At 48.9% G+C, this 26,001-nt stretch overlaps 11 protein-coding genes across 11 annotated transcripts; 6 read left to right on the top strand and 5 right to left on the bottom strand.

The window, feature by feature from the left end:
- Window positions 1-316: 316 nt before the first annotated feature.
- On the top strand, window positions 317-1,255 carry N7473_009214 (uncharacterized protein). Its single transcript, XM_057155153.1, has 2 exons — window positions 317-567; window positions 702-1,255. Exons 1-2 carry the CDS (start codon window positions 565-567, stop codon window positions 1,029-1,031), a joined length of 333 nt encoding a protein of 110 aa, XP_057006283.1. The 5' UTR covers window positions 317-564; the 3' UTR covers window positions 1,032-1,255.
- A 1,626-nt stretch (window positions 1,256-2,881) lies between these two features.
- On the top strand, window positions 2,882-4,947 carry N7473_009213 (glycoside hydrolase family 16 protein). Its single transcript, XM_057155152.1, has 2 exons — window positions 2,882-4,068; window positions 4,138-4,947. The coding sequence occupies exons 1-2, from the start codon at window positions 3,260-3,262 to the stop codon at window positions 4,433-4,435; spliced, it is 1,107 nt and encodes a 368-aa protein (XP_057006282.1). The 5' UTR covers window positions 2,882-3,259; the 3' UTR covers window positions 4,436-4,947.
- An 839-nt stretch (window positions 4,948-5,786) lies between these two features.
- N7473_009212 (bifunctional cytochrome P450/NADPH--P450 reductase) lies at window positions 5,787-9,380 on the top strand (the record flags this gene model as incomplete). The annotated part of the gene is made up of 5 exons (XM_057155151.1): window positions 5,787-5,907; window positions 5,967-6,212; window positions 6,266-6,706; window positions 6,762-7,748; window positions 7,822-9,380. The coding sequence occupies 5 exons, from the start codon at window positions 5,787-5,789 to the stop codon at window positions 9,378-9,380; spliced, it is 3,354 nt and encodes a 1,117-aa protein (XP_057006281.1).
- A 544-nt stretch (window positions 9,381-9,924) lies between these two features.
- On the top strand, window positions 9,925-12,014 carry N7473_009211 (MFS transporter; the record flags this gene model as incomplete). Its single annotated transcript, XM_057155150.1, has 9 exons — window positions 9,925-9,971; window positions 10,031-10,151; window positions 10,224-10,398; window positions 10,454-10,524; window positions 10,575-10,657; window positions 10,708-10,793; window positions 10,849-11,250; window positions 11,315-11,397; window positions 11,448-12,014. 9 exons carry the CDS (start codon window positions 9,925-9,927, stop codon window positions 12,012-12,014), a joined length of 1,635 nt encoding a protein of 544 aa, XP_057006280.1.
- Window positions 12,015-12,144: 130 nt separating this feature from the next.
- Window positions 12,145-13,644, bottom strand: N7473_009210 (LLM class flavin-dependent oxidoreductase; the record flags this gene model as incomplete). The annotated part of the gene is made up of 1 exon (XM_057155149.1): window positions 12,145-13,644. One exon carries the CDS (start codon window positions 13,642-13,644, stop codon window positions 12,145-12,147), a length of 1,500 nt encoding a protein of 499 aa, XP_057006279.1.
- A 647-nt stretch (window positions 13,645-14,291) lies between these two features.
- On the top strand, window positions 14,292-16,583 carry N7473_009209 (sodium:solute symporter family protein; the record flags this gene model as incomplete). The annotated part of the gene is made up of 4 exons (XM_057155148.1): window positions 14,292-14,579; window positions 14,632-14,893; window positions 14,947-15,224; window positions 15,279-16,583. The coding sequence occupies 4 exons, from the start codon at window positions 14,292-14,294 to the stop codon at window positions 16,581-16,583; spliced, it is 2,133 nt and encodes a 710-aa protein (XP_057006278.1).
- A 928-nt stretch (window positions 16,584-17,511) lies between these two features.
- N7473_009208 (acyltransferase family protein) lies at window positions 17,512-18,946 on the bottom strand (the record flags this gene model as incomplete). Its single annotated transcript, XM_057155147.1, has 3 exons — window positions 17,512-18,170; window positions 18,232-18,850; window positions 18,911-18,946. The coding sequence occupies 3 exons, from the start codon at window positions 18,944-18,946 to the stop codon at window positions 17,512-17,514; spliced, it is 1,314 nt and encodes a 437-aa protein (XP_057006277.1).
- A 427-nt stretch (window positions 18,947-19,373) lies between these two features.
- N7473_009207 (uncharacterized protein) lies at window positions 19,374-19,553 on the bottom strand (the record flags this gene model as incomplete). The annotated part of the gene is made up of 1 exon (XM_057155146.1): window positions 19,374-19,553. One exon carries the CDS (start codon window positions 19,551-19,553, stop codon window positions 19,374-19,376), a length of 180 nt encoding a protein of 59 aa, XP_057006276.1.
- Window positions 19,554-19,824: 271 nt separating this feature from the next.
- Window positions 19,825-20,613, bottom strand: N7473_009206 (uncharacterized protein; the record flags this gene model as incomplete). Its single annotated transcript, XM_057155145.1, has 1 exon — window positions 19,825-20,613. The coding sequence occupies one exon, from the start codon at window positions 20,611-20,613 to the stop codon at window positions 19,825-19,827; it is 789 nt and encodes a 262-aa protein (XP_057006275.1).
- A 1,106-nt stretch (window positions 20,614-21,719) lies between these two features.
- N7473_009205 (alpha-mannosyltransferase) lies at window positions 21,720-23,189 on the top strand (the record flags this gene model as incomplete). The annotated part of the gene is made up of 1 exon (XM_057155144.1): window positions 21,720-23,189. One exon carries the CDS (start codon window positions 21,720-21,722, stop codon window positions 23,187-23,189), a length of 1,470 nt encoding a protein of 489 aa, XP_057006274.1.
- Window positions 23,190-23,386: 197 nt separating this feature from the next.
- N7473_009204 (putative arsenite efflux transporter ArsB-like) lies at window positions 23,387-25,692 on the bottom strand (the record flags this gene model as incomplete). The annotated part of the gene is made up of 3 exons (XM_057155143.1): window positions 23,387-23,731; window positions 23,801-25,545; window positions 25,617-25,692. The coding sequence occupies 3 exons, from the start codon at window positions 25,690-25,692 to the stop codon at window positions 23,387-23,389; spliced, it is 2,166 nt and encodes a 721-aa protein (XP_057006273.1).
- Window positions 25,693-26,001: the final 309 nt, after the last annotated feature.

The following is a 26,001-nucleotide window of genomic DNA, read 5'->3' as shown; positions in this document are numbered from 1 at the left end:
TGCATGAGTCTTGCATGGAGGTTGTCCAGTCGTCCCTAAAATTGCCCCGCTCTTTACAGTCCCAGCCCCATCAGCAGTAGCCTTTCGAGTCGTCAACCAGCCAGCATTGAGCACCATTCAAATAGTGCTGACAGACAAGGTCAAAGAAAGGTCGGCGATAAGGCCCAGCGACCAATGGGCGTGGATTCTGATGCCAATGTTCCAGGTTTGTGTTGCGAGCAGAGGGGCTGATCGCTGCTTTTCAGGGCGCCAAGACCGACGTTTCTTTGACGTCAGCGCGGGATAGAAAGGAAGGTTGGATATTCCCTTTGCGCCGCGGGATTTTTTTCCGAGTTATAAGATGTAAGACTTGTAGCCTGCTTCGAAGTCTTTCTTCTTACTCCCTTTTTCATCTGCCCTCGTGTGACTGCGGTTCAATTGTTTGGCCATTGTCGCAAGGAGTCGATACTCGGTTTTGATCCAGATCTCGGGCATATCGAGTACCAGATCTCTTTCACGGGATTAGGCAATCGTTTCTGATCCCCTTCAAGATCATCAAACCGTCAGAAGTGGTCATCTGATCCAATGGTTAGTTCCTGATGAGCATTCCATGGCTCAATCCCCCAAGCTTGGGCGGGCCCCCGAGCTCAGAACCACGGCTCCAATCCGAGTCTTAGATCTTCAATATGATCAAATACTGATTCATGTCTCCTGCATACTAGGCTCCCACCAGCTCCCATATCACCCCACGCGACTCGAATGGCTGCCCGAGTAATTTGACCGGCGGTGCGATCGCCGGAATCGTGATCGGCTCCATCTTCGGCACCCTGCTCCTCATCTGGCTCTGGCGCTTCTTACAGCTACCCTGGGGCAGTGACGACCGGTCGGATGTGGGCTACCGGCCTCCCATTACTCGAACCGCGGCTGGGGACGACAGACGACGAAGAAGACGATCCTCTAACGTGGACTATTATGTCGAGAAGCCACGGAGCAGTAGTTCGCGACGATATCGGGACGAGGTACGAAGGCCGGCTAAGGTATACCTGTCATGAGCGAAGATAAAGTGACTAAGCTGGGATGGATGTGGTGATGGAGTAATGATTGATGGGTTTCGAAAGGCGTTCAAGTACATATTGGTTATGGATATTTCTGAGGATTGGGGAAAAGCTCGGACTTGGGACGAGACACGACTTCACCTGACGAACCTGTGATGACTGGATGTTTATGCATTGATGGCTATAGTTTTTTCAATTGAAGCTTTCTTATTCATTGTTACTTATCAACCTGGGCTATGACTTCCTAGTTATCATCCGATTTCCTTCATGCACAACTGTCCAAGACAACTATCTCATGTATTGATCTATGCGGCATGTCATTTGAATATTCCGATATGCATTTAATCCTGTAATGCACGACTCAAGTGCCAAGCATGGCGGATTCAACTCGTACAATACAGCAACTAAACTATATGAAGTACGAACAGGCCGCGTAATCCGACCGGTGACATACTGTAGTTAAACGCAGTGGACTGAGTCAATTTCAAGCCGACTCGGCAGTTTAAGATAAAATTGCAATCTGCGTCAACGGTCTTGGCCCGGGTCCAACGCCGCAAAGCTTCTTTGTCGGCATTTCTTCTTGTTGGACGAATAAACGCGGCCAGTGGCTGTGCTTTGGGGTGGTTCGCTCAAATTGCTTGCTAACACTGGACGAACAGGCTCCATAAGGTCGACTAAACGAGCGAGAACGAGCACCAGCAAATAACCCAAACACCAAACTGCTGGGGAATACTGGGAACTAATTCCGTGGAACTTGACCTGTGTGGGTTGTGGGACTTGGCTCTTACACGCGCAGTGATTGGTCCAAACTGTTGAGCGGAGAAAACCCACAACAAGGGGAAAAGTCGCTTCAATTGGAGAAGCAGGGTCTCTGCAGAAAATTGTCTTAGTAGCTCAAAATAGAAGTTCTGGGCGTGAGTGAGAAAGGGGTAACAGATCATTAGACACATGAAATGCAATCTGTATGTACTAGGGTGCTCTTTGAATACCGGATAATATCCCTGTACTAAGTAGGTGACTCGAGTACATACTGACGTACTCAATCATGATTCGCGCGGAGATAGAGTTATGGTAAGACAGCTAGGATTAGGTAGGACTGCCAGATAAACCAACGGACTGTCATTTGTGCAAAAGAATGATAACTGTAAGACCCAATTTCCGTGTATACACTCGTGCACTCCTCCTATTATTATTATCCTGTCCAGCGGAAGATTTGGACGAGGCGTATTTTGCTTTCGACAGCGCTCCTTGGCCTTTCTTGGGGGGCAAGTCTAGACCGGATTAATCTCGGGACTCGCCACTTGGCTCTTTTTTGACTCCTGAAACCCTTTTTGTCGTATACCGATCGACCAACACCTACATTTTCCACTACAAGACACCTATAGACAACATGCAGCGAGTATAATGAATGGCTATCTATCGCCTCTAGCACGCCACAATCGCTCAGGGTCGATACCACAAGGGTTTATCTCCTGATCTGTTTGTTCCAGGGTACAATCCACTTTCCACCCCCATCCCCTCTTTATCTCCACCTCTGCTCCCAGCCGTGGAGCCTAGTCTTATCGGGGGTCCTGCGATCAACCAATGAGTTGCCATAAACTTGTGCAGACTTGTTGGTCGTGTCCGCCAAAGCCCAAACGAAGGTGCTGTTAGGCCCAATGAACACTAGCGGACCCCTGAACTGGGCTACGGCCAGGCACGGGGCCGCTAGTTGCTTGCTCGATGCAGTTTAGGGGTAACAGTTAGCGTCCGACCTGCTTCACCCTGACTAACGACAATTGGTTAGAAGCGAAGAAATCATCATAATCTGCGTGCAGCTTTCCCCTTACTGACCACACAAAATACGCCAAAATACACTCGCCATACCCCCCAGGGAAACACTAGTCCATAATGCCGCACATCCACTTGCTCGTCTGGCGTGGCGTTTCCCTTTCCCCCCGAACTTCTTCTGAGATGCACCCTCTTTCCTGTAACCTCCTCCCTCTCAATCTCTAGAGAAACACTGCTGTTGGTGGCCTTCCACCTTTCCGATCCTTTATTTGGCGTGTGATTTCAATCGCACATCCACTCTTTGATTTCTATACCTCGAGGGTTACATATACTACCCCGTGTCCATTCATTATCGCTTTCTGGTTGGAATCGCCCCTTCAGCAGCAGTATTTGAGGCGGAAAGTATAATCTTGGTGTCTTCTTCTATATCTTTGAATACTTCTTTTCCTCCTACAATGAGGAACTTCTTGACAGTTGCTGCTCTTGCAGCCCTGGCTGGCTCTACCGCCGCCCAGACATTTACCGAATGCAATCCCTTGAACACGACCTGTCCCGCGGATCCGGCCCTTGGAACCGAACATACTTGGTGGTTCAACTCATCCACGAAGCTCGACACGACAATTTGGAACATGAGCACTGGCTCGTTGACCTACTCCAACGACGCCGCGGAGTTCACCATCTCGAAGGTCAACGAGTCCACCCTCCTACAGTCCAACTTCTATATCTTCTTCGGCGTGGTTGAGTCCTGGGTTAAGATGGCCAAGGGCGCGGGTGTTGTGAGCAGTGTGGTGTTGGAGTCGGATGATCTGGATGAGATTGACTGGGAATGGGTTGGATATAACACCAGTGCGGTGCAGTCCAACTTCTTCGGCAAGGGCAACACGACCTCCTACGACCGTGGTGGAACACACTATGTCGCCAATGCAGACACCGAATGGCACAACTACACAACTTGGTGGGATTCCGACAAGCTCCAATGGTGGATCGATGGAAAAATGGTGCGAGAGCTCCTCTACACTGATGCCACGGCATTGGGCGGCAAGAACTACCCACAGACACCCTGCCAGGTCAAGATCAGTAACTGGCCTGCTGGTTTGGAGAGTGCTGCTCACGGTACTATTGAGTGGGCAGGTGGTTTGGTCAATTACGCCGACGGCCCATTCACTATGAGCGTTCAGCGTCTCCGCGTCCAGGATTTCCACACCGGCAAGGAGTACAGTTATGGCGACAAGTCGGGTGACTTTAAGAGCATCAAGGTGACTGGGTGAGTGCTATTATTGATATATTTCGCTTGAATTAACGGCCAAACAACTGACCTCCCTCTTTTTTCCAGCGGAAACTCAACTGTCCTGGACGAGCTCAACAAGCCCCCTCCCAAGTCCCTGGCCGAGAAATGGGCCGACCTTGGCAATGGTGCGCACATCGGAATTTACGCTGGCGCCGCCGCCGCCGGTGTCCTGGCAATTGTTGCCTTGGCACTTGTCTGCTTGCGTCAGCGCCGAAAGGGACGTCTTGAACATGCTTTGGATGACTCGCGGTATGCCACTGAGCGGACAGAGATGCAGAACTTCCAGAATGACTGGAAGCAGAGCGAGTGGAAACACGGTGGCTACAGCAAGGTTAGCAACTAGTGATGCTAACTCTATATGTGTTTCTCACTCGCCTTTGCCTTTTTTGTCTGTTTTGTCTATCGTCACGAATGGTTCTGTGAACCCTGCTCCCTCTCTCTGTGTGTGCTGTCCCGGCCTTCTCAGACGCCATCATGACTTCTCAACATTTTGACGAGTTCGCGTAAATCGTCCTGAGTACATCTTGCTTCGTGGAGTCTGCGATTGCCGGGGAGAGTAACTCCTTAACGACCTTTACTATCTTGTCCCAGCGTGTCGTCGCTGCTTCCCACCTGCGCTCGTTTTATAGGTGGCCTTTTCCTGTTGATATCCATCGTTCAGTTCTTCCTCTTTTTCAATCTATCGGTCAAAATCCGTCGGCGTTGTACAGTGCTGCCGTCCCCTGCATTTCTTCATACTCTTTGTCCTCTATAGGTCACTATTCTTTCATACACACATGATCTGTACATATTTCACTAAGACATTGTGTCTCTTCTTCATCTGTTGTTTTGTTCAATAAACGTCAACACTGCCACTTGAATCGTTATTATTCTCTAAGACAATGTCAAGGGATAAGTTCCCTTACATCAAAAAATAAAACCGCCAAGCCCAAATTGCTAAAATTAGTGCCGCGCGCCGCGGTAGGTGGTCTACCTGTACGATGACCTCATCAGTTAAACAATTCGATGATGATGGACTCGAGCCCATAGAATTAGGTAGCACTCTAGCCACATCAATCTTGCAAGTTGCTTCTTCGGTCGGCCCGATCGGTGCCCACTCTCCGTCTCCGACCGTAGCCTTTTAATTCTCTCGGGCACCGTCAGACACGGCAGGCGTAATCTTGGCCCAGACGTCCAATTTTCTAACAAAACGACTTGGTAATTGCCCCGGCGGCGGATCACCCGATTGTGAGGATGATTGGCTCTGCAGCAAGCCGAGGCTCTTGGGTGGATCCAGGCATCGACAAAAATGTTTCGCGTACTCCGTTGAAGCCTCGTGTTGCGAGGCAAATAGGTGGCTTTATGAACGGAATTCGAGCATAGTGTCCGATTCCATAGGATATATGAATATGAAGGCAAATAGCTGAATGGAGGGTAGTTCTTTTAAAAGCACTGCATTTCGTCGTTGATTTCACTCCAGCCTCAGTCCAACTTCCAAGAAGGTATCATCGAACCATAAACCTCGTAAAATCAAACATTCCCCGCAACCTCACCGCGAATCACTTGCCTGAACGAGCGATCGGAATTGACGACACCAACCCCGCCATCAAACTTGTCCAGCAACTGGATCATCTCTCACTCTTTCTTCTTTACCTTCAACCTGGTTCTTCGCTTTCTACCATTGGCCTTGATATCTCTAGTTGAAGGCCTCTGCGATGAGTGCATCCAAGGAAATTCCCATTCCGGGACCTAGGGGTGTCCCCATCCTGGGAAACATCTATGACATTGAACCCGAAGTCCCGCTGAACAGCATTGACTTACTGGCTGATAATTATGGCGAGTCTATGATTCTCCTGGCGATCATGAAATCATATCACCTGCTAACTACCGGACAGGCGAGATCTTTCGTCTCACCACCCTTGGCAGTCCCCGCGTCTTCATAAGCTCACATGAGCTGGTTGACGAGGTTTGCAATGAAGAGCGATTCGGTAAAATTGTCACTCAAGGCCTGAAGGAGATTCGCAATGGAACACATGACGGCCTTTTCACGGCCAACTATCCTGGCGAGGAGAATTGGGCGATCGCGCATCGCATCCTCGTGCCCGCATTTGGTCCCTTGATGATCCGCGGCATGTTCGATGGTAAGAACAAGTCAAGATACTCGCACAGCTAGCTTTAAACTAATGCGCATCAGATATGTACGATATTGCAACTCAATTAGTCATGAAGTGGGCGCGACAAGGTCCAACAACGCCTATCACAGTGACCGATGACTTCACACGCCTCACACTAGACACCATTGCTCTGTGTTCAATGGGTACCCGTTTCAACTCTTTCTATCATGACGACATGCATCCATTCGTCGAGGCGATGGTGGGTTTGCTTGGAGGCTCGGCCAACCGCGCTCGTCGACCTGCTCTCTTGAATAACTTGCCTACAAGTGAAAACAGCAAGTACTGGAATGATGTGGCATACTTGCGTAATTTGTCCCAGGAGCTAGTAGACGCGCGAAAGAACAACCCTGAAGACAAGAAGGATCTTCTCAATGCGTTGATTCTGGGCCGTGACACCCAGACTGGCAAGGGTATGACTGACGAATCGATCGTGGATAACATGATCACTTTTTTGATTGCTGGTATGGTTATCTCGCATAGTACTATTGATACGAATTCATGCTGATGATAGGTTAGGTCATGAAACGACGTCCGGCATGCTTTCATTCCTCTTTTACTACCTGCTCAAGACCCCTCATGCATACAAAAAGGCCCAAGAAGAGGTTGATCGTGTCATTGGCAGAAGCAAGATTTCAGTGGAGCACATGTCGAAACTGCCTTATATCACAGCTGTCATGCGTGAGACACTGCGCCTCAAGCCAACTGCCCCTATGATTGCAGTTCACGCTCATCCCGAGAAGAACAAGGAAGACCCCGTCACCCTCGGCGGTGGCAAGTATGTCTTGCAAAAGGACGAGCCTATCATTCTCTTATTGGGTAAGATGCAACGCGACCCGAAGGTGTACGGCCCCGACGCAGACGAGTTCCGCCCGGAGAGAATGCTAGACGAGCACTTTGAGAAGCTGCCAAAGAACGCCTGGAAGCCATTCGGTAACGGCATGCGTGGATGTATCGGTCGTCCATTTGCTTGGCAGGAAGCACTCATTGTTGTCGCAATCCTGCTTCAAAACTTCAATTTTCAGATGGACAACCCCAGCTACGACCTTCGTATCAAGCAAACACTCACCATCAAGCCAAAGGACTTCCAGATCAGAGCCTCCCTTCGCGAGGGCCTTGATCCGACAAGGTTGAGTTTGGTCCTGAGTGACACTGCCGGTGTGCACAAGGATGCAGGTGTTGCGGAACGGGAAAGAAAGCCCCAGGCTGCCCCTGCAAATGGCAAGACGAGACCTATGCACATCTTCTACGGTAGTAATACCGGCACTTGTGAGGCCTTTGCGCGCAGATTGGCGGATGATGCTGTTGGATATGGATTTGCGGCGCAAATCAGCTCGCTGGACTCAGCATTGCAGAATATTCCCAAGGAAGACCCAGTTGTCTTCATCAGCGCATCCTATGAGGGCCAACCGCCCGATAACGCGGCTCATTTCTTTGAATGGCTGAGCGAGCTCAAGGGTGACAGCCTGACAGGTGTCAACTATGCAGTATTTGGGTGCGGTCATCGTGAGTATTCTCTCTCAACACGATCCTTGCTTTTCTTTCGCAGTCCAACTAACCTTGTTTTTACTTTTTTTAGACGACTGGGCATCCACATTCCACCGCATCCCTAAGGCAGTAAACGAACTTGTTCGTGAAAATGGTGGAAACCGCCTCTGTGACCTTGGCCTCGCAGATGCAGCCAACTCAGACATGTTCACGGACTTCGATGGCTGGGGCGAGACTGCGTTTTGGCCAGCTATCGCGGCCAAGTTCGGTGGTGGCCCCGAAAAGACCGTCAAGTCCAAGTCCTCACTGCAAGTCGAAGTGAGCTCGGGTGTACGCGCATCTACTCTGGGTCTTCAGCTGGAAGAAGGCTTCGTGGTGGAGAACAAGATCTTGACCAAGGCCGGAGTGCCTACCAAGCGACTTCTTCGATTCAAGCTGCCATCCGACATGACCTACCAGTGTGGTGATTATCTCGCAGTCTTGCCTGTGAACCCAAGCACTGTCGTTCGCCGGGCGATTCGTCGCTTCGACCTGCCCTGGGATGCTATCTTGCGAATCCAAAAGCCTTCGTCTGGCTCAGCTCCGCCATCGATTCCTCTAGACACGCCAATCTCGGCTTTCGAGCTCCTGTCAACATACGTCGAACTCTCCCAACCGGCTTCTAAGCGCGATCTGAAACTCTTGGCCGAAGCATCTATCGAAGACGCCGAGGTCCAGGCTGAGTTGCAATACATCGCTTCTAGCCCCAGTCGATTCACAGCCGAGATTGTACAGAAGCGCATCAGCCCTCTGGATATTTTGATGCGTTACCCATCAATCAAGCTGTCGATAGGTGACTTCCTGGCGATGCTCCCACCGATGCGTGTCCGCCAGTATTCTATCTCTTCATCACCCTTGTCCGACCCCTCAGAATGCTCAATCACTTTCTCCGTCCTGAACGCACCAGCTCTTTCAGGCATCTCCGAGCCAGGCAGTGAAAGCCCCGAAGAGTATCTCGGAGTTGCCTCGAACTACCTGTCCGAGCTGCAACCCGGCGAGCGTGCACATATTTCCGTCCGCCCTTCAATCTCCGGATTCAAGCCCCCCGTCGACCTCCAAACGCCAATGATTATGGCCTGCGCTGGCAGCGGTCTTGCTCCATTCCGAGGATTTGTGATGGACCGCGCTGAAAGAATCCGTGGGCGTCGCAGTTCCATCGACGCCGCTAATGTCCCCGAAGGCGACAAGCCCGCCAAGGCCGTACTGTATATTGGCTGTCGCACGGAGGGTAAGGATGATATTCACTCCGATGAGCTGGCTGCGTGGGCAGCACAGGGCGCTGTGGATGTTCGCTGGGCGTTCAGCCGCCCCTCGGATGGCTCGGCCGGAAAGCATGTGCAAGACTTGATGCTTGAGGACCGTAATGAGCTGGTTGATTTGTTTGAACAGGGGGCGAACATCTATGTCTGTGGTAGTACTGGCGTGGGAAATGCAGTACGGGAGGCCAGCAAGACGATGTATCTGGATCGCCGTCGTGAGAAGATTCGCGAGGCGCAGGAGACTGGTCAGCAATTGGGTCCGGATGCTGAATTGGACGAGGATACTGCCGCAGAGCGATTCTTCGATCAGTTGAGGACGAAAGCGCGGTATGCCACTGATGTGTTCACTTAAGAGGCGGGCATACTTGGTATTGTCTTTCCTTTGTTTGTCCCTATTTTACAATGGGCGTTTGCTTCAATATTCTTAATTCCAGAAAGCTATCCCTTTCCCCGTGGCAAATCCTATTCCGACTGTACTGAAGTAATGATCCACTGATTGTGCCCTTGTTCGAATCATGATCCCCCCGGATCCATTCTTCTACAGCTAGTGTTCTCACCCTCTGCCGGAAAATAGCCCCAGTTTCGTCGTGTGGGGCCTGCCCCATAATGAGCCTGAGCAAGTACCGACAGCTACCCATATCGCCCATGACATTGGACAGAATCCGGGGAAATGTGGAGGTAATGCGGGGAAGGCATGGCAAGGTCGATCCCTGCCCCATCTCCAGCAAACGAGCGGGATGCAAAACAAGAAGAGCTCATAAGGGGGTGGATTTCGCCAAAATAATCAGAAAATGACAATTAACTGTTCTTGAAATATCGAACGCGGTTGTTTTCCTATTCCTAGCTTTCCGGAAATTGTAATTTCTTCACTCGGAGCAGTAACCCTGCGCTTCATCATGCCGAAGGAGGAAATAGCGGCCAGAAGGCCGCATCTTGTGCAAAGGTACCATACTACCTCAATCACAAGAAATGCTTTTATTCCATCTAATCCCTTGAACTTAGCCATGCCCACGAGGGCGAGATTCCTGGGACCGTTGATCTTAGTGCTGCAGAGGGTGACGACACGGCATATGGACAGGCCCTATATCCCGTTCCAGCCGAGGATCCCAATGACCCGCTGCAGGTGCGTATGGCAAAGGATGAATAACTTGAAAGTCAGCAATGAGCAGTTACTGATGCTCGTTTACCTCATTAGTGGCCTAGCTGGAAGAAGAATGTCATCCTAATCATCGTTGCCGTCTACTCGTTTCTCGGAAATAGCTCCCTTACCGGCCCATCGGTCTACATTGGACTCTATAGCAAGGAGTTTGGGATTTCACCAGCGGAGGCCTCTGGGTTGATATCTTATCCAAATCTTGCCTTTGGCTTCGGTAGGCTGAATTCAGGCATGTGGCTGATTTGCAGGATTCTGACATGCTTCTCTAGGATCCTTGATCCTCGTGCCTCTATACCTGAAAATTGGTCGGCGCCCGGTGGCATTATTGTCCATGGTGACAGTATGTTCAAACAATTTTCATTTACTCCCCACATGCTGACGATCTTGCAGTTTTTGGCTGGATTAATTGGAGCCTCTCAGGCGACAAGTTATACCGGGCTGATGGTTGCTCGTGTATTCCACGGATTTGGCAGGTCGGCTCCCCATAATTCTGAAATCAAATCAATTGACTGACTCTTAACAGCGGAGTCTGTGAAAGTTTGCCTGTCCAACTAGTGAACGACATCTTCTTTCTTCATGAACGCGGAACAAAAATTGGTTACTATACTAGTGAGTGCTCTAGTTGATGCCTGTGAACTGAGTATAGGAGCTCAACAAAAAGCAGTATGCCTCTGCCTCGGGTCAACAGGTCCTCTATACGCTGGCTACATGCTTGCCGGGGGGTATTCGTGGCGACTTTTCTTCTACGTGGAAGCAGCCTTTGCGGGTGCCCTATTGATCATGGCTTTCTTCTTCGTCGAGGAATCCACGTATCACCGCAAAAACCAATCCGCGACGTCCAATTATTCGAATCATTCTTCAACAGTACGCGACACTGATGAGAAGTTAGAAGACCACATCCAGTTGGAGAATGTTTCGTCTACCTCTGTACCTTCGCGAAAAAGCTTCTTGGCGACACTCAAACCGTGGGGCTCTATCGATTCAGAGCCAGAATTTTTCATGACAATTGTCCGCTCGTTTAGTTACTTCTTAGTGCCAGCTGTATTCTGGGTGATTGCAAGCTACGGTACGATCCGCTCGAAGATAGGGGTACGGATTGAATTCCTTTTTTTGCTGATCATATTCTCCAGGACTTTACATTGGTCTGGGGGCCTTGGCATTTAATTACACATTTCCTCTCAAGATCACCGAGCCACCTTACAACTGGAGCGAGGTAAGGTGCATTGTATTTACTCGCTGGTTTAGAGATCTAACCAATCATAGACAAACTCCGGCCTAATTGCCGTCGCTAGCTTTGTCGGATACTTGCTTGCCCTACCATTCTCTTCTACCTCTGACCGACTGGCCGCGTACCGGACAAAACGAAACAATGGGATCCGCGAGTCTGAAATGCGTCTCCCAGCGCTGTTCCCAGCCCTTCTCCTTGCCCCTGCCGGCTTGATTGTGTATGGGTTCACAGCTGAACGAAATCTTCATTGGATCGGATTCTTCGCTGGAGTGGCTATGGATCAATTTGCATCCTATTTTTACTTTACATTCACCTTGGCCTATGCTGTCGACTCCTACTATGCGAACACCTCGGAAATGCTCATCGCCATGAATTTGGGAAAGCAGGCAATCTCGTTTGGGATGGGCTCTTATCTGTTAGATTGGATCTTGAGCAGAGGGTACGCGGTTGTGATTTCGGGAATTTTTGGAGGAGTTCTGCTGGCCAATAATCTGATGGTCATCGTCTTCATACTTTTTGGAAAGAGGATTCGGAGATGGACTGCGCATTCATGGCTGGGTAAACTACATCAGCGAACTGCGACGAGAGATATGACGCAGTGACCATAGACAAAGAATTGAAATGCATTGAAGTTAGCGGAAACTACCACCCCGCAAAGAATGTCTCTTGAAAATCCTGTGATTTCTCGCTCTATATACGTTCCGGTGCTGGAAACCTTGATTATCAGAGAATCTAGTGCGAAGGCCCATCGTTTCCTTCACCAAACCCGTCTCCCTGCAGATATTTGGGAATCTTTTCCCCGGTTCGCCACTTGTATTTGCTGCCTGGATGATCCTCTGGCAGCCGTTTGGATCCAATAAAAACTTCTCGTGCAGTCGCTCCCTCATGCTCCACCTCTGACCGGAAACGACCTCGTCGTCGTAGTTCAGGGAGCAGAAACTCGATGATGTCTTCAAATGTTCCAGGATTCGCAATATGGGCGAGATTGAATCCATCAACTCCAGATACTTCAACCCATCGCTCTAATTCGTCTGCGACCGTTGTGGGGCTACCAATTACCTTGGCCTGGAGCCCACCAACACTGATGTATTCCACGATGCGTTTCTTCGTCCACGGCAGACTATCTGTACCGGGAACGGTTGCAGACCATCTGCGCACGATAGATTGAACTCGTGGCGAGTCTGCGAAGCGGAAATCCTCATCGTCCGAATAACCCGACAAGTCGATACCAGTCCATCCGCCAAACAGCGCCAGGGCACCCTCCGAATCTGCATACTGCAAATACTCCTCTCGTTTCGCTTCTGCTTCCGCGTCCGTTGCGGCGATAATCACATTGATTCCCACAATAATCTTCAGGTGATTTGGATTGCGACCTTCCTGCTGAGCAATTTTTCGAATATTCTCCACGGTCGCACGAGTAGTCTCTGGAGTTTGGCCGCCGATGAAAATCGCCTCTCCATGCTTGCCTCCAAACCCATTACCCGCCTCGGAGACCCCAGCTTGGAACAAAAATGGTGTTCTTTGGGGTGATGGCTCACAGAAGTGCGGACCAGGAACCTCGAAATATTTACCCTTGTGATTAATTGGAAGCACAGCGTCGCTGGCGATGTATGTACCGAGTTGACGGTCGGCAAGCACAGCATCGTCTCGAAAACTTCCTTCCCAGAGCTTGTAGACCACTTCCATATATTCATGAGCGATTGCATATCTCTCATCGTGGGGAATTTGGTCTTTCAACCCATGGTTTCGTGCAGCGCTATCCAGATAGGATGTGACGATATTCCATGCGACGCGGCCTTCACTAAGATGGTCGACAGTGGTGAGTCGGCGAGCGAGCGCATAGGGCTTCTCGTAAGTCAAACTAGCAGTGACCCCAAATATGAGATTTTTTGTCACGGCTGCCATTGCTGGGACTAGATATAGTGGGTCGTTGACTGGAAACTGCGCACCCGATGCCAGTGCAGGAACCACATTGGCCGGGCCCTTGTACACATCGTAAGGGCCCAGTGTGTCTGCAATAAACATCGCATGGAAGTTTGCTTTATCTAGCAACTGAGCAAGGTCTGTCCAAAAGGAGAGTTTCTTGTACTGGTCGGTCTTGTTCCCTGGGTGTTTCCAGAGCCCAGGTGCCAAATGGCCCGGAGTATTCATGACAAAAGCATTCAGAATAATCTGCTTCTTCGGCCCGGAAATATTTCCTCCATCGTTTGATGTTTCAAAATTGTCGCCCATATTGAGTTCATGTGCTTGATTTGAGAATGCAAAATACTTGATTCAGTCTCCAGCCTTCCAGGTCCCGATGTCAAGCTCGGGGCATTGCGGGTATAACACTCTTCTTCCAACGTTGCCAAGATTATTCCAACTGCTCTATTGTATGAAATCTACCTCATCTCGTTATTATAAATGAAGATGTCGAATATGCCAATGTAGGTCTATCGGCCGACAAAACAAGCTCGTTCACAAAGCTGTGGGGTAGATCTATGACTTTGAGTCGGTCGGTGATTCGACAGCCGTTTCTCGCCATCGCGTCGTGATTGCACGCAATCTTGACAGAATTACTCCCAACGGCCGCATATTATTGGAAAGGTGAAAAATGGTCCACTGATTTACTCTTATCATCTCATAGCCTTGTGCCCAGAGCAGTTAGTTCTATCGCTACCTTTCATCATTTCTTATAACGCAATTGGGTATGCGTACGACGTGACAGGCATTCAACAACATATGGCAGTCTGTCTGGCTGCGCAGTTCTTTCCGTAGAAAATGAATTGGACCCTGACCGACGCCTAGAATTATACGATATGATGGGCATCGACTTTGATAAATACTTGTTCTTGCCCAGGGAACCAGGTCTTCCTGTTCACCAGAATCAGTGAGCCAGGATGTCCAACACAATCGACACGGCTAAATTGGCCCTGATCTCTCAGGGATCTGCATATGGCCTCCTTGTCGGCCTCAGTGTTGTCTTTTGCGGCGTGATTCTAATTGCCGTGAAAGTCCAGAAGGCATATTTATCAGAGGATTCAGGGAAGTCTGAAATGTTCATGGTGGCCAATCGATCAGTTGGCACTGGTTTAACAGCCTCCGCCGTATTCTCTTCATGGATGTGGATCAATGAGACAGTACTAGCCGCAGCAATGTGCTATCGATACGGTTTAGCTCTTCCTTTGGTAAGAGCCTCTTGCGATGACAATTTCTTGATTGAAGCTAACATGTTTGTAGTGGTGGGGTTCTGGTCTCTGCTTTCAAATCGCATTGATGGCAGCACTAGGCGTGATGGCAAAAATTCGAGTTCCATATGCACACACCTCTTTGGAGGTTGTCCGCATGAGATATGGAAAGATCGGCCACCTTGTTTTCATCGTCTTGAATCTCGTTAACAACGTCTTTGGGTGTGCCTCGATGATCATGACTGGGTCACAGTTGATTTATGGTGTATCTGGAATGCACTTCGTTGCAGCTACCATTCTGATTCCACTTGGAGGTATGAACCAATATATGCGCTAATCTTTTACATTGGTTGCTAACAAGCTGCAGTGGTGCTCTATACCGCAGTGGGAGGTCTGAAGGCCACTTTCCTGACGGACTTCCTCCACACAGCTATTGCATTGATTCTTATTATCTACTTCACGATTGCGGTCTTGACCAACTCTGCCGTTGGCGGCCTAGGTGGCCTATATGACAAAGTTGTGGCTACCGCAAGCGAAAATTATATCTCGGGAAACTATGAGGGATCACTCCTCACATTCAAGTCAAAGGGTGCAATCATCTGGAGCTTGATTTTGAAGTTTGGAAACTTAGCCCTGGTAGTCATGGTGAGATAGATTCAAGGATCATCATGATTTCACAGCTAATGTTTAAAAAATCAGGATACCGCGTTCTGGCAGAAGTCTTTTGCGACAGAGGTTCGGGCTACTGTACCAGGCTATAACATTGCTGCGATCGCAGTTTTTGGAATCCCATGGGGAATTGGAACCGTCATTGGCTTGACAGCTCGAGCGATTCACAATACTCCCATATTTCCCACGTATCCTGACCCACTCACTTCTACGGAAGTCAGTATGGGCATGGTGATGCCTTACGTCCTCAAGGCTCTCCTGGGAGACAAGGCCATTATCGGATTCTTCTTCTTACTTTTCATGGCTCTTACCAGCACCATCTCATCGTCCATGATCGCTGTTAGTAGTATTCTGTCGTATGATCTTTACAAGACCTACTTTAACCCCAAGGTTACTGACAAGCAACTTGTGCGAGTGAGCCATCTGACTGTGGTCATTCATGGGGTATTCATCACCGGGATTTCAATCGCTTTGAATTATGGAGGTGCCAACATGACCTGGATTGGTTACCTACGGCCCATCATTTCGTGTCCTGGCATCATCCCGTTGATTCTCACCTTGTTCTGGTCACGCCAAACTCGTTTGGCAGCGATCGTGTCGCCTATTCTCGGATTCCTCACTGGACTTGCTGTTTGGCTTGCATCCGCACAGTCCATGTATGGCGCCATCAACATCAACACCACCTCCAATATTTACCCTGCACTATATGCAGCCATCGCATCTTTCTTCACGCCCGGCCTGTACTCTGTCGTATTGTCGCTCTACAAACCTTACAAATTTGACTGGCGAGAGTTCCTACGAATCGAGCTTGCGGACGAAGCTCAGCTGCATGCTGACTCCGAAATCAGTACACTCAACGAAAGCAGTGACGATGAAAGGTCCAAAAGCCGCAAAGATGCCTCTACTTCTATCAATGAGGTGCCTGCTGGCCCTGACTCCGTACTTAACAGCAAAAGCGATCTTGAACAGCCAGCAGGCGAAAAGCATTCAGCACGAGACCAAAAACTGCCATCAGGATCTACGCCTAGCATTGATGATATTCAGCATCCATTTGATGAGCAAACCTTGAAGGAGCTATACCGCTGGCTTAAGATAGCGTGCATAATGTTCGTGGTCATTGTTTTGGTGACTTTTGTCGCTTGGCCGCTTCCATTGTATCGTGATTACATCTTCACAAAGTCATTCTTCTCGGGATGGGTAACAGTTGCCATTATCTGGCAATTTAGTGCATTTGGTGCAGTGGTCATTTTTCCTCTCTACGATGGCAGGCATGAAATTGCGGCTGGCACACGCGGCCTTTGGAATTCTACCAAGGACTTTCTCGGCAGGAAATAGAGGTCATGAATGCTTTAGACCAAGACGATTTCTAGGAATCATTCGACTGCGAGACAGGTTTTTCAATGATAGGATTTTTTCGATTTCTCGTCCTGGGTCCTGTTACTGCTGTCTGTAGATAGCTGGGGAGTTGTTTTGTGTTCATGCGACCGTATCTTCATTTAGACGAACTGAGGCCTTCCCGCGCCCGAGGCCGGATGGGGAAAAGATCCCCGAGTCAGGCACAGCATGAACGTCCTTTGCGAGACAGTGATGAAGGGGAGCGACCGAATTCGGCGAGAACTCATTAACGTAGATTCTCGTCAGCTTGTCTTTTTTCTTTCCCTCGGTATAATGGGAAACTTAAGTCTGGTCTAGAATCCTAATGTCTAATCACGGCCTTTAGAAAGCAGTCCAGTTCAGAACAATAATGAGATTCGTCATTCTCGGTTTAGCACTCGCATTTGGCTTAACCATTGCCGCCCCAATCTCGGAGACGGAAGTTCTTGCTCAAAAATCGACACAGTACCAGGTAATATTTTGAAGCACAAGAAAATACTTCACGCGCATATAGCCAAGCCCGACTGATGGATTCGTGATCATAGGACCCCCTTGTTCGGAGGCTGATGAGTGCCTGGTCGCTTGATGGGAGAGGACGGAATACATATCCTGTGAGGTTACCAGCTTGAAGATGACTCGAACAGGTAGTAGCTGACAAATTGAAAAGCAGAAAAGCTTTGGAAAACCATCATGTATTTATGACGATGCCTATCAAGGCTTCCAAACAAAAGAATAAGGTTCCTTGACCCGTCAGGTCTGCTTATCCCCCAGCAAGAGAGGAAGATATACACACTGAAAGCGGTCAAATGAGTACATGATAATACAAAATAAATATTATAGTATTTTGCCAAACAATGAGGGCAACACAAGGGCAACACAAGGGCATCTACTAGGTTTTCAAACTGCCCTTCAGTGCCTCTTCTTTCGTGAACCCTGAACCATCATCCTCTCCAAAGGCTTTCTTTGAGAGCCAGAAAACAGCTCTCCCACATGCAGGGTCAACATAAATAGTCCACAAATAGGAGGCATATATGAGCATCATATAGAACATAGGAATGGCGATAGCGAATGTGAGAGCACTCCCTCGCTCGAGGTATTTTGGTTTACCCTGATCGTCCACAGGATGCAGTCCCTCTTTCATTGCCGAGTCTCGGTATATCAACCAAGATAGTATCGTGCGGATGAGGGTATTGTGAATTAGATAAATGGGGAACGAAATTCGACCCAGAAAATTCATAACGGGGGTAGATAGGATGCGGCGGGCATCTCGGGAGAAGAAGGCTCCGAAGGCGATGAATGCAGTTCCAACGGAAATCACATAGCGGTTGATTTCACCACCACTAGGGACGAGAACGCCTGCAACCGAGTTGACTGCGTTGCTCCAGGGCCTCCATTCTGCATGTTCTTCTGGAAATGATGCAAGAAAAAGCCCGAAGATTATCATGAGCGCAGAAAAGGGCCTTGACAGCAGAGATGTGGCTCGTGAGCCGTAGTCTGCATTTAACTCAGCCAAGAGCATTCCCGCATAAATATTCAACTCCATGAGTGCTATGAAATCACCGTGCGTTAGATATATTCAAAACCACTGAGTTTTGGACCCTGTACTCACCTTGGCCACCCGACCAGGCAAAGAGGTAAAGGAAAACGATGATTAGTTTAGTATAACGTGGTTGAGTGAGAGTGGTGCCCAAAAGTGTAACGTAAACCAGCATAGAACCCTTCAGAAAGAATGGGATAGTCCAGTAGGTGTGGTCATATATTCCCACACCCCCATGCCAGAACAAGGTTAGATTTTGCAGAAGGCCCCAGACTGCACTCCCAAATGTAGGCCCTGGTGGTACTGCGCCCACTCTAATCCAGAACGAGTCGGTTTGAGCTGCTAATCTATAACCATGCAGTTGGCAAACGATCCATCCCATGAATAGAGCAGCATTCGTAGGCGCGACAAGCCTGCCAGTTCGAGTAAAGGTGTTTTTGGACAGATTGAGGAGTGCAAAACTGGTATCTCCATTTCGAATATGTTTCCTCGTGCTGAAAGAGTTCACGTATCCGGTAATCAGGAAGAAAAGCGCAACGGCCATGCGACCGCCAACGATGAGTCGAATGAATGGATATTGGAAGAGAGAGACCGGGCCATTTTCCTCGATGGCAGGCGAATTGAGCCAATTTGCAAAGCACGAACAAAGGTGATAGGTCACGACTGTCAGGGCGGCGATACCCCGAAGGCCCTAGAAGTCAATTAGCAAAACCATTTTTGTTGTGAATACTCTCACGGAGACGATACTCACGTCCACCCAGTTATCAGCTCGCGTCTTACCCGACATGGCTCAAGATTTGTGTGATGTTGTAGAGCGCGATAGTGAGTAATTGAAACATTGTCTTTTAGTTTTGAAACCTAGAGCAAGAAGAGGTACGGATGAGAGATGACGTTCGTTTCCGAACGCAACGGGCTCCAGGTCGCGTGCTATGTATGCCAGCCTGATTCTACAATTACGAAAGAGGAAAAAACAGGTTCTCCACCCGGATTCAGGGAACGCTGGTGTTCCAGGAACAGAAAGATGAAAACAAAAGTTTAGACAAAACGGCATTATACTCAGAGGAGCGCCTTGTATTGTCCGCAAGACGGGTTGAACAGAACATTAACAGTCAACAAAAAATCCTGTATGGCAATTTCAAACGTATATTGTGTTATTCCGTGACATTAAAAAAGAGCTTTGAACCTGGGAGTTGCCTTTAGTCTGCCGTTTTGATTTACTTCCTTGCGACGTTTGCGTTCATAGCTGCCGAGGGTCTCAGGAATGCTTCGACTCGGTGTAAACCGAAGCAGGCTAAATCCAACTCCACATTCCTCACGAGCATCGGCATTCCCGTAGTCGCTTCACCCTTCAGCACATAGAATCTTTCAGCTCTCTTCTTGGACTCTTTGGACATGGATCTGATAAGCTCAAAATTGCTGTTTACTCTATGTTGATGACCCGTAAGTGAAGAGTGGGTGCATCGAAGAGTCGTATCATATATCAAGGCGCACAGAAGCATCCCTAGTGTCTTTTTCTTAGAATCAATTGTACTTGTCTAGAAGTTCAATGATACGTGTAGCTTCTTGCATTTTCTGATGGCCGACAAAACTCCGCAGAAAGAGATGTATGTTTGATAAAAAAGTCGCTAGGTGAATGTATAGCACACACTAACACCTTGGCTGTACTTACAATCTGACATTGCCTTGAAACTTTTCAATCTCGGCAGTACCATCTTCCAACTTCCTCTTCACAGAGGACGAAACCTCGACCTCCTCTCGCAAATTCCAGTACTTGGCCCAGGCACTTTCACATATCACATCGCCACCACAGCCAGCGAAATGAACGATATGATCTCCTGGCTGCCAGTGTTGCCCAAGTATATTGTAATCCGGATATGTATTCATCGATTGTTGGTTCATGCAGGCTGTATGATTCCGAACGATCTCGTGGTATTGCCACATATGTGTCCACCCGTCATTTTCGGGGAAAACCCAATTTTGTGAAATATAGAGCGGCTCAATCCACAAATCTAGCAGCCAGTCGCTCCATTCGCTTCGTCGCATGAGGAAATTACCCACGTTCATACCCCAATGATCCATTGAGATGACAAAATTGATATCGTCATGCTCATATGTTGACGGGCTGCGGTAACCAGTCTCACCACCACCAGCTCCAGTCATAGAGTGATTGAGAAGGATATTTCGAGCCATTCCTTCTGGTGACAAAACGTGATCATGAATACTGAGAGACAAATTCATGATGATAATATCGATATCCATCCACCAGACCCAATCAGCGTCGGGGAAGCGTGCGAATGCATCTTGCATAATGGGTATCTTGTTCCAATAGATTGGTGCGCCATCGAGTAGGTTATAGCTGGTCATGTTCGCCCACATAAACTCCAGGCCGTGTTTCTCGGCATAGGTCATTCGGTTTTCGTATACCATCTCTTTGATATGCGGCATACCCAACATGCGATTATTGCCCGTACTCCCTGTCACCATCACAATCTTCTTTTTCGAGTTCGAGTGGGGATTCGAGAAATGAGCAGAGCTGGCGGTTGAAATTTCCCCATATAGGCTGCCTACGCCATTCGTGACTTTATCGTAAAACTTCGAAGGCGGACGCCAGGATGGCCACTGAAGTGTGAATAAATTCCAAACGAGCTGGATAGCTATGGTCAGCTAAATACCGCTACGTATTGAATAGATACTCACCACACAGCTGAGGATGACAGTCACAGCCAAAAAAGGCCGTATCAATGCCTTGAACCCCATATCAAAGGCCCGGAATCATTCCCTGATGAGTGTTAGCATAATGGCTTATTCGAAGAGCATTTCCCTTACTTGTTGACTCCCGATATTCCAATTAGCCGAGAGCTAAGTTGGCGTCTTGTATAGCCTCGACCTAGGTGAAGACCTCCAGGATCGAGCAAAGCTAACTGATAATGAGGCGATAACTTGAATTCCTGGAAATTGAGGGTAAGAAAACAAGTCTTCATACAAAATAAAACTCCCACCGGTTGATTCAAACGCTGTAAGCTGATGTTTTGGGCTCGAGTTTCCTTTTTCGTCTTCCGGATCCGGTCGCTAGCACGGGGACGCGTTAAAAGAGCGCGCGCACCATATTGCAACGGCCTGGGAGAAGAAGGACGAGAATGGTCTTTACCCTCCCAAAATCTTCACATCTCTATTTCAAATTGATCAAATATTTTGTTTAATCCTAACGAGTATCTTACTGATCCTGCATCGACATTTGTTGAGTATTCGAGTGCCCTCACCCTCCGTTTGACGATCTCGTGGTTGGCGGGAGTCAAGGGATGAGCCACTAGGGGCCGCTTCCGGGCAGTGGTGGTGTCCATGGGAGGTCAACCCTTAGGACTCTTCCAGCACCAATGCGAAAAAATGGAAACTATATGCATCCGTTCATCTTGTGCCTGGACTGGTCTCTTCCAAATTTTTGTACTTAGATTGGATATGACTCTTCTGACCCCACAGCTCATCCACCCATCTCCATCCCCCTCGTTATTGTCTTCGCTTCAGTTCCCGAGCTACTTATCGATGTTCATGAAATCACTAAGATGAGCTTCACACGCGTGATGCGCCGAGGTCGCATCCTCTTTGCGCTGTCTCTCGCTGCTCTCTCTATTTGGTATCTGGCAACCCGGGATGGGCTTGATCAGAGAGCATCCCGAGTCAAAGAAGTACAAGTGACGTACTCCCACAACATAAATGAGCATGTCGACTTCTGGCGCGAGTTTCAGCCTCTATTGCTGGCATATGAGCCACAATGCAAGCCTCCACGACGTCTTGGAAATGCACCTGCATCTGGCTTCAAGCCATCAGACCCAATCGCTCGACCAGAGCTTTTGAAGATGTCTGCCAAGGAGGTGCTGATGATGAAGAATGCACACAGTGACTTTGTGAAAGCCATCAGCACGGATGTGCCCCAGCTCTCCTATATTCCAGGGACTAAGGGCTTGGTGACTACTGCAGGAGGCTCATATCTACCAGTCTTGGTAGTTTCGCTTCGCATGTTACGTCGCACAGGTTCAAAGCTCCCCGTGGAGGTATTTCTGGCTACGCATGACGAGTACGAGGAAAACATTTGCGACAAAGTGCTGCCATCACTGAACGCAAAATGCATTATTATGACAGACATTATCAACGCTGTGCCAGGAGCGGCCAAGATTGAAAAGTATCAATTGAAGCCGTTCGCAATGTTATTCTCCTCGTTCGAAGAAATCTTGTTCCTTGATGCCGACGCCTTCCCAATCACCAAGCCTGAGTCGCTTTTCGAGAATGAGCCCTTCCAAAGTACCAAGATGGTTACTTGGCCAGACTTTTGGGCTTCATCCGCTTCTCCATTCTATTATGAGATCTCTTCTCAGGAAGTGGTGTCGATGAATTCACGACAGTCAACAGAATCTGGGGAACTTCTTATTTCCAAGAAGACACATCTAAAGACGCTTCTGCTTTGCACCTACTACAACTTCTGGGGCCCTACACACTATTACCGTCTTTTGTCACAGGGTGCAGCAGGGGAGGGAGACAAGGAAACTTTCATCACTGCCGCTGCTGCACTAGGCGAACCATTTTACCAAGTCAGCGAGCCTATTTGCGCCATGGGACATCGAACAGCAGGTGGACTTGCTGGATCGGCGATGGTTCAGTTCAATCCTATCGAGGACTACAAGCTCGTACAAAAGGGGGAATGGCGTGTGAACGGGTCAAAGGCGTCAGCTCCGCATCCCTTCTTCATCCATGCGAATTTTCCCAAGTTCAACCCAGCAACCGTTTTCTCCAAGGAACATGCTGTCAAGCCTGCTTTCAATGATGACTGGTCCTACACACGGGCATGGACCATCCCAGAAGAGACCATTAAAGCTTTTGGTCGTGACGTTGAGAAGCAGTTTTGGGCAGACATACTTTGGACTGGATGTGAGCTGGAAACGGAGTTTGAGAGTTGGAAGAACATCACTGGTATTTGTAGCGGTGTGAAGAAATACTGGGAAGCTCAGTTTGGATCGGAAAATCCGGCCAGTGTATAGTAGGGTGTGTTTTCTTTCAGAGTGAAGTAATGATGAGCACGCGGATTAATCTAATCAGTGATAGAGCAAATAGGGTCTCCCAGAAAGAGAATAAAAAAAATCATATATCATGTCTTCATGTTATGCAGTCGTTGAAGTGCAGTTTTTTTAGTGTCGTTTCTTTTAGTGTTGCTCATACTATTTCGTAAAGAGCACAATCATGCGTCGTAAGGAGTGTCTTTCCGCATAATGTAAATCTCTCCGACGAGGACGGTACATCCAACGGCCATGGCGATAGCGATGATAGGGAGATTGACTCGTGCGAACTCGATGCTGCCAACGCGAATATGCTTTCTCCCCAGAATATCACGCCATAGAAGACCTGCAAGCGATGCGCTGAACGCAGTGCTGAAAGCGCCGTAGTTAACACCAATGGCCATGCTGTATACAGAGGCCCAGAAAGTGCGATCGCTAATAGGAATCCCGTTCTGTCGATGAATCTCTTGCCACGCTTGAATTACTCGGGAGAGGAGAATGGTTGTGCCAATGTTTGTTCCAGCGAACTGATGGTCAGCAAAAAGTGGTTAGCTCAAAAGTCGTCGATGAGGACATGCCATGGCAGCAATGCTTACATTGCAAAGAATCACGGACAAAAAGCCCATTCCGCCAATTGCTCCTACTATTCCAGTCTTGTTGACCCAGTGATCCCAACCATACGCAAATACAGGCACCCATCCCTTGGTGACGAGTGCCTGCACCAGCACGAACATGGCGAGTGCGAATGGAACAAGAGGGAACGGCATATGTGAGACCACCACGGTGACAGTTGGAAAGGTCTCCTGCAGCCACCGATAAAGGTCTTTTGTAAGCGATACCAGAGTTTGAGGTGAGCTTGTCTCCTTCTGATACACACCCCGTTTCTCTTCGTCCACGAAAGTAGGTGTCACCTCCAGCGGCTCGGGAGAAGTGCTGAGAGTGAGCTTCTGAGAAGTATCCATTACCCCAACAGGCACCGACATCTTTGGGAAAGGCTCATCTCCTGAGTACACCGGGTCTGCTGACAGGCGCTTCTCGGAGTCATCTCGAGGAGCTCGCTTGCGGCTGGTGATATCTGGGTTACCGTGTGAGACCTTGTCACCATCCACGAAACTCCGGGAAGAGCTTTGCGAAGAAGGTTCCAGTACCTCTGATCGCCTGCTGCGATCGCTTGCATTATCGTCATGCTCTTGCAGGTTACGACTTGATCCTTCACAGTCCCTCTCTGCTCTCGCGGCTTCCACTTCCCGTCGACCCTTGGCTGCAATCTCGCGCGTCTCGTGCCGATGGATCCAACCAGAGGCAAGATCCCAGCAGAACATAATGAAGGCAGCAGGCAAGGTAACCCAAAACACGGGGTGCTCTTGTCCAGATTGACTTGCGGCGTTTATCGCAAGTAGGGTAATGAGTGTCGCGGCCATAATCACCGCGCCAAATGCGGCGCCTCCTTTGTCCAAGAATGGATTCATGATCTCTTCGAGAGAAAGTAGTTTTCCATTTTCGTTGTTTATCTCTTCCTCTTCTTCCGCGTTACCCCTTGCGTGGGGAATATTGGGGTTGACTGGCTTCCTGGCCTTTGCTTCCTCGGAGAGCTCATGCATTTGAATGGAGTAGGGAATGAGAGATTCATCAGCAAAGATGATGTACAGTAGGAAAGGGAACATGACTATCGCCGTTGCCACAACTGGAACGATCATGTTGGCAGTATAGACGATGAATTTGATCTGAAAAGCTCCTGCGAGGACCAAATTCGTTGGGTTTGAGGAGACCAGAACAGCCGATGCGATATTGGCCACCGCAAACTGACTGTGGATCCAGGCTCTCGGGTGCACAATATTGCTCGATACTCGAGTCATATAGGCAAGGAATGCAGTGCCAGATAGAATGATGGGATCATTGCCGATGAAGCTGCCCAGCCCGAAGAAGAAAGCGTAGAGGTAGAAGAATAACCGGTGGCCTACTCCACCACCTTTTTGGAGCACCTTGAATGCAAGCCATCGAATAAGTCCGGAGGCATCGATCGAGATAGCAATATAGGCAAGCGTGAGGAAGAACGCCATGATATCAATTGGAGAAATGTTGTCGGCGCCGATCGTTCCATCGTGTACCTCTTTTCGCCCAATCGCCAGGATGGCCAACAAGAAGAGATCGGCTGCTAAAGGTGCGGTAACAAAATTGAGGGGTATATTGATCCGTACCATGAAGCTTCGCTCATCTTGGTCTCGTGGCGAAACTTTGCGGGAGGGTATTATGCGCAGAGCACTGAGTGTATCCAGGGTCGCGTTGTAAAGCCATCGCGGGATGTAGATTGGGACGCTGAACGGGAAAAGCACGATAATATCTATGCAACGGACACAACGCGATGAGAATTGGCCACAATGGAAAGCAACTTCAGGCCCTGCTCGCACTTACTAGTTATCACGAAGACAATCAGAGTGATTATTGATCGCCAATTTCTGATCTTGCTCGTGTCTAGATCCTCGGCCATTGTAGGTAGGCCTATTCCCTTGCTCGGGGTAAGCGAAGGGTTCGATCGGCTTTCGGTGAATTTTCAATCGCGCCCGCAAGCTAGAAAACGCGCCCACAATCCTATACTCCTCGCGACGAAAGGATCATAGTCAGACTCTTATTGCACTGAAGTCGCTGAGGGTATGATGTTCAAATACCAGAAGTTCAAGGAATCGAAAGCCTCGTACGTCAGAACGGTGGCTCAACTCAGTGCCGCATTTTTCGCCCACGATATTTCGGAATAGGGCGTCGCGTGGCCACGAGGGCTTTGCCTTTCAATTGGAGACTC

This window comes from Penicillium subrubescens, assembly GCF_028828155.1.
Source record: "Penicillium subrubescens strain IBT 31985 chromosome Unknown utg000006l_segment0_segment0, whole genome shotgun sequence".
NCBI classification, from domain to species: domain Eukaryota; kingdom Fungi; phylum Ascomycota; class Eurotiomycetes; order Eurotiales; family Aspergillaceae; genus Penicillium; species Penicillium subrubescens.
This window is presented reverse-complemented; position numbering and strand designations above follow the sequence as displayed.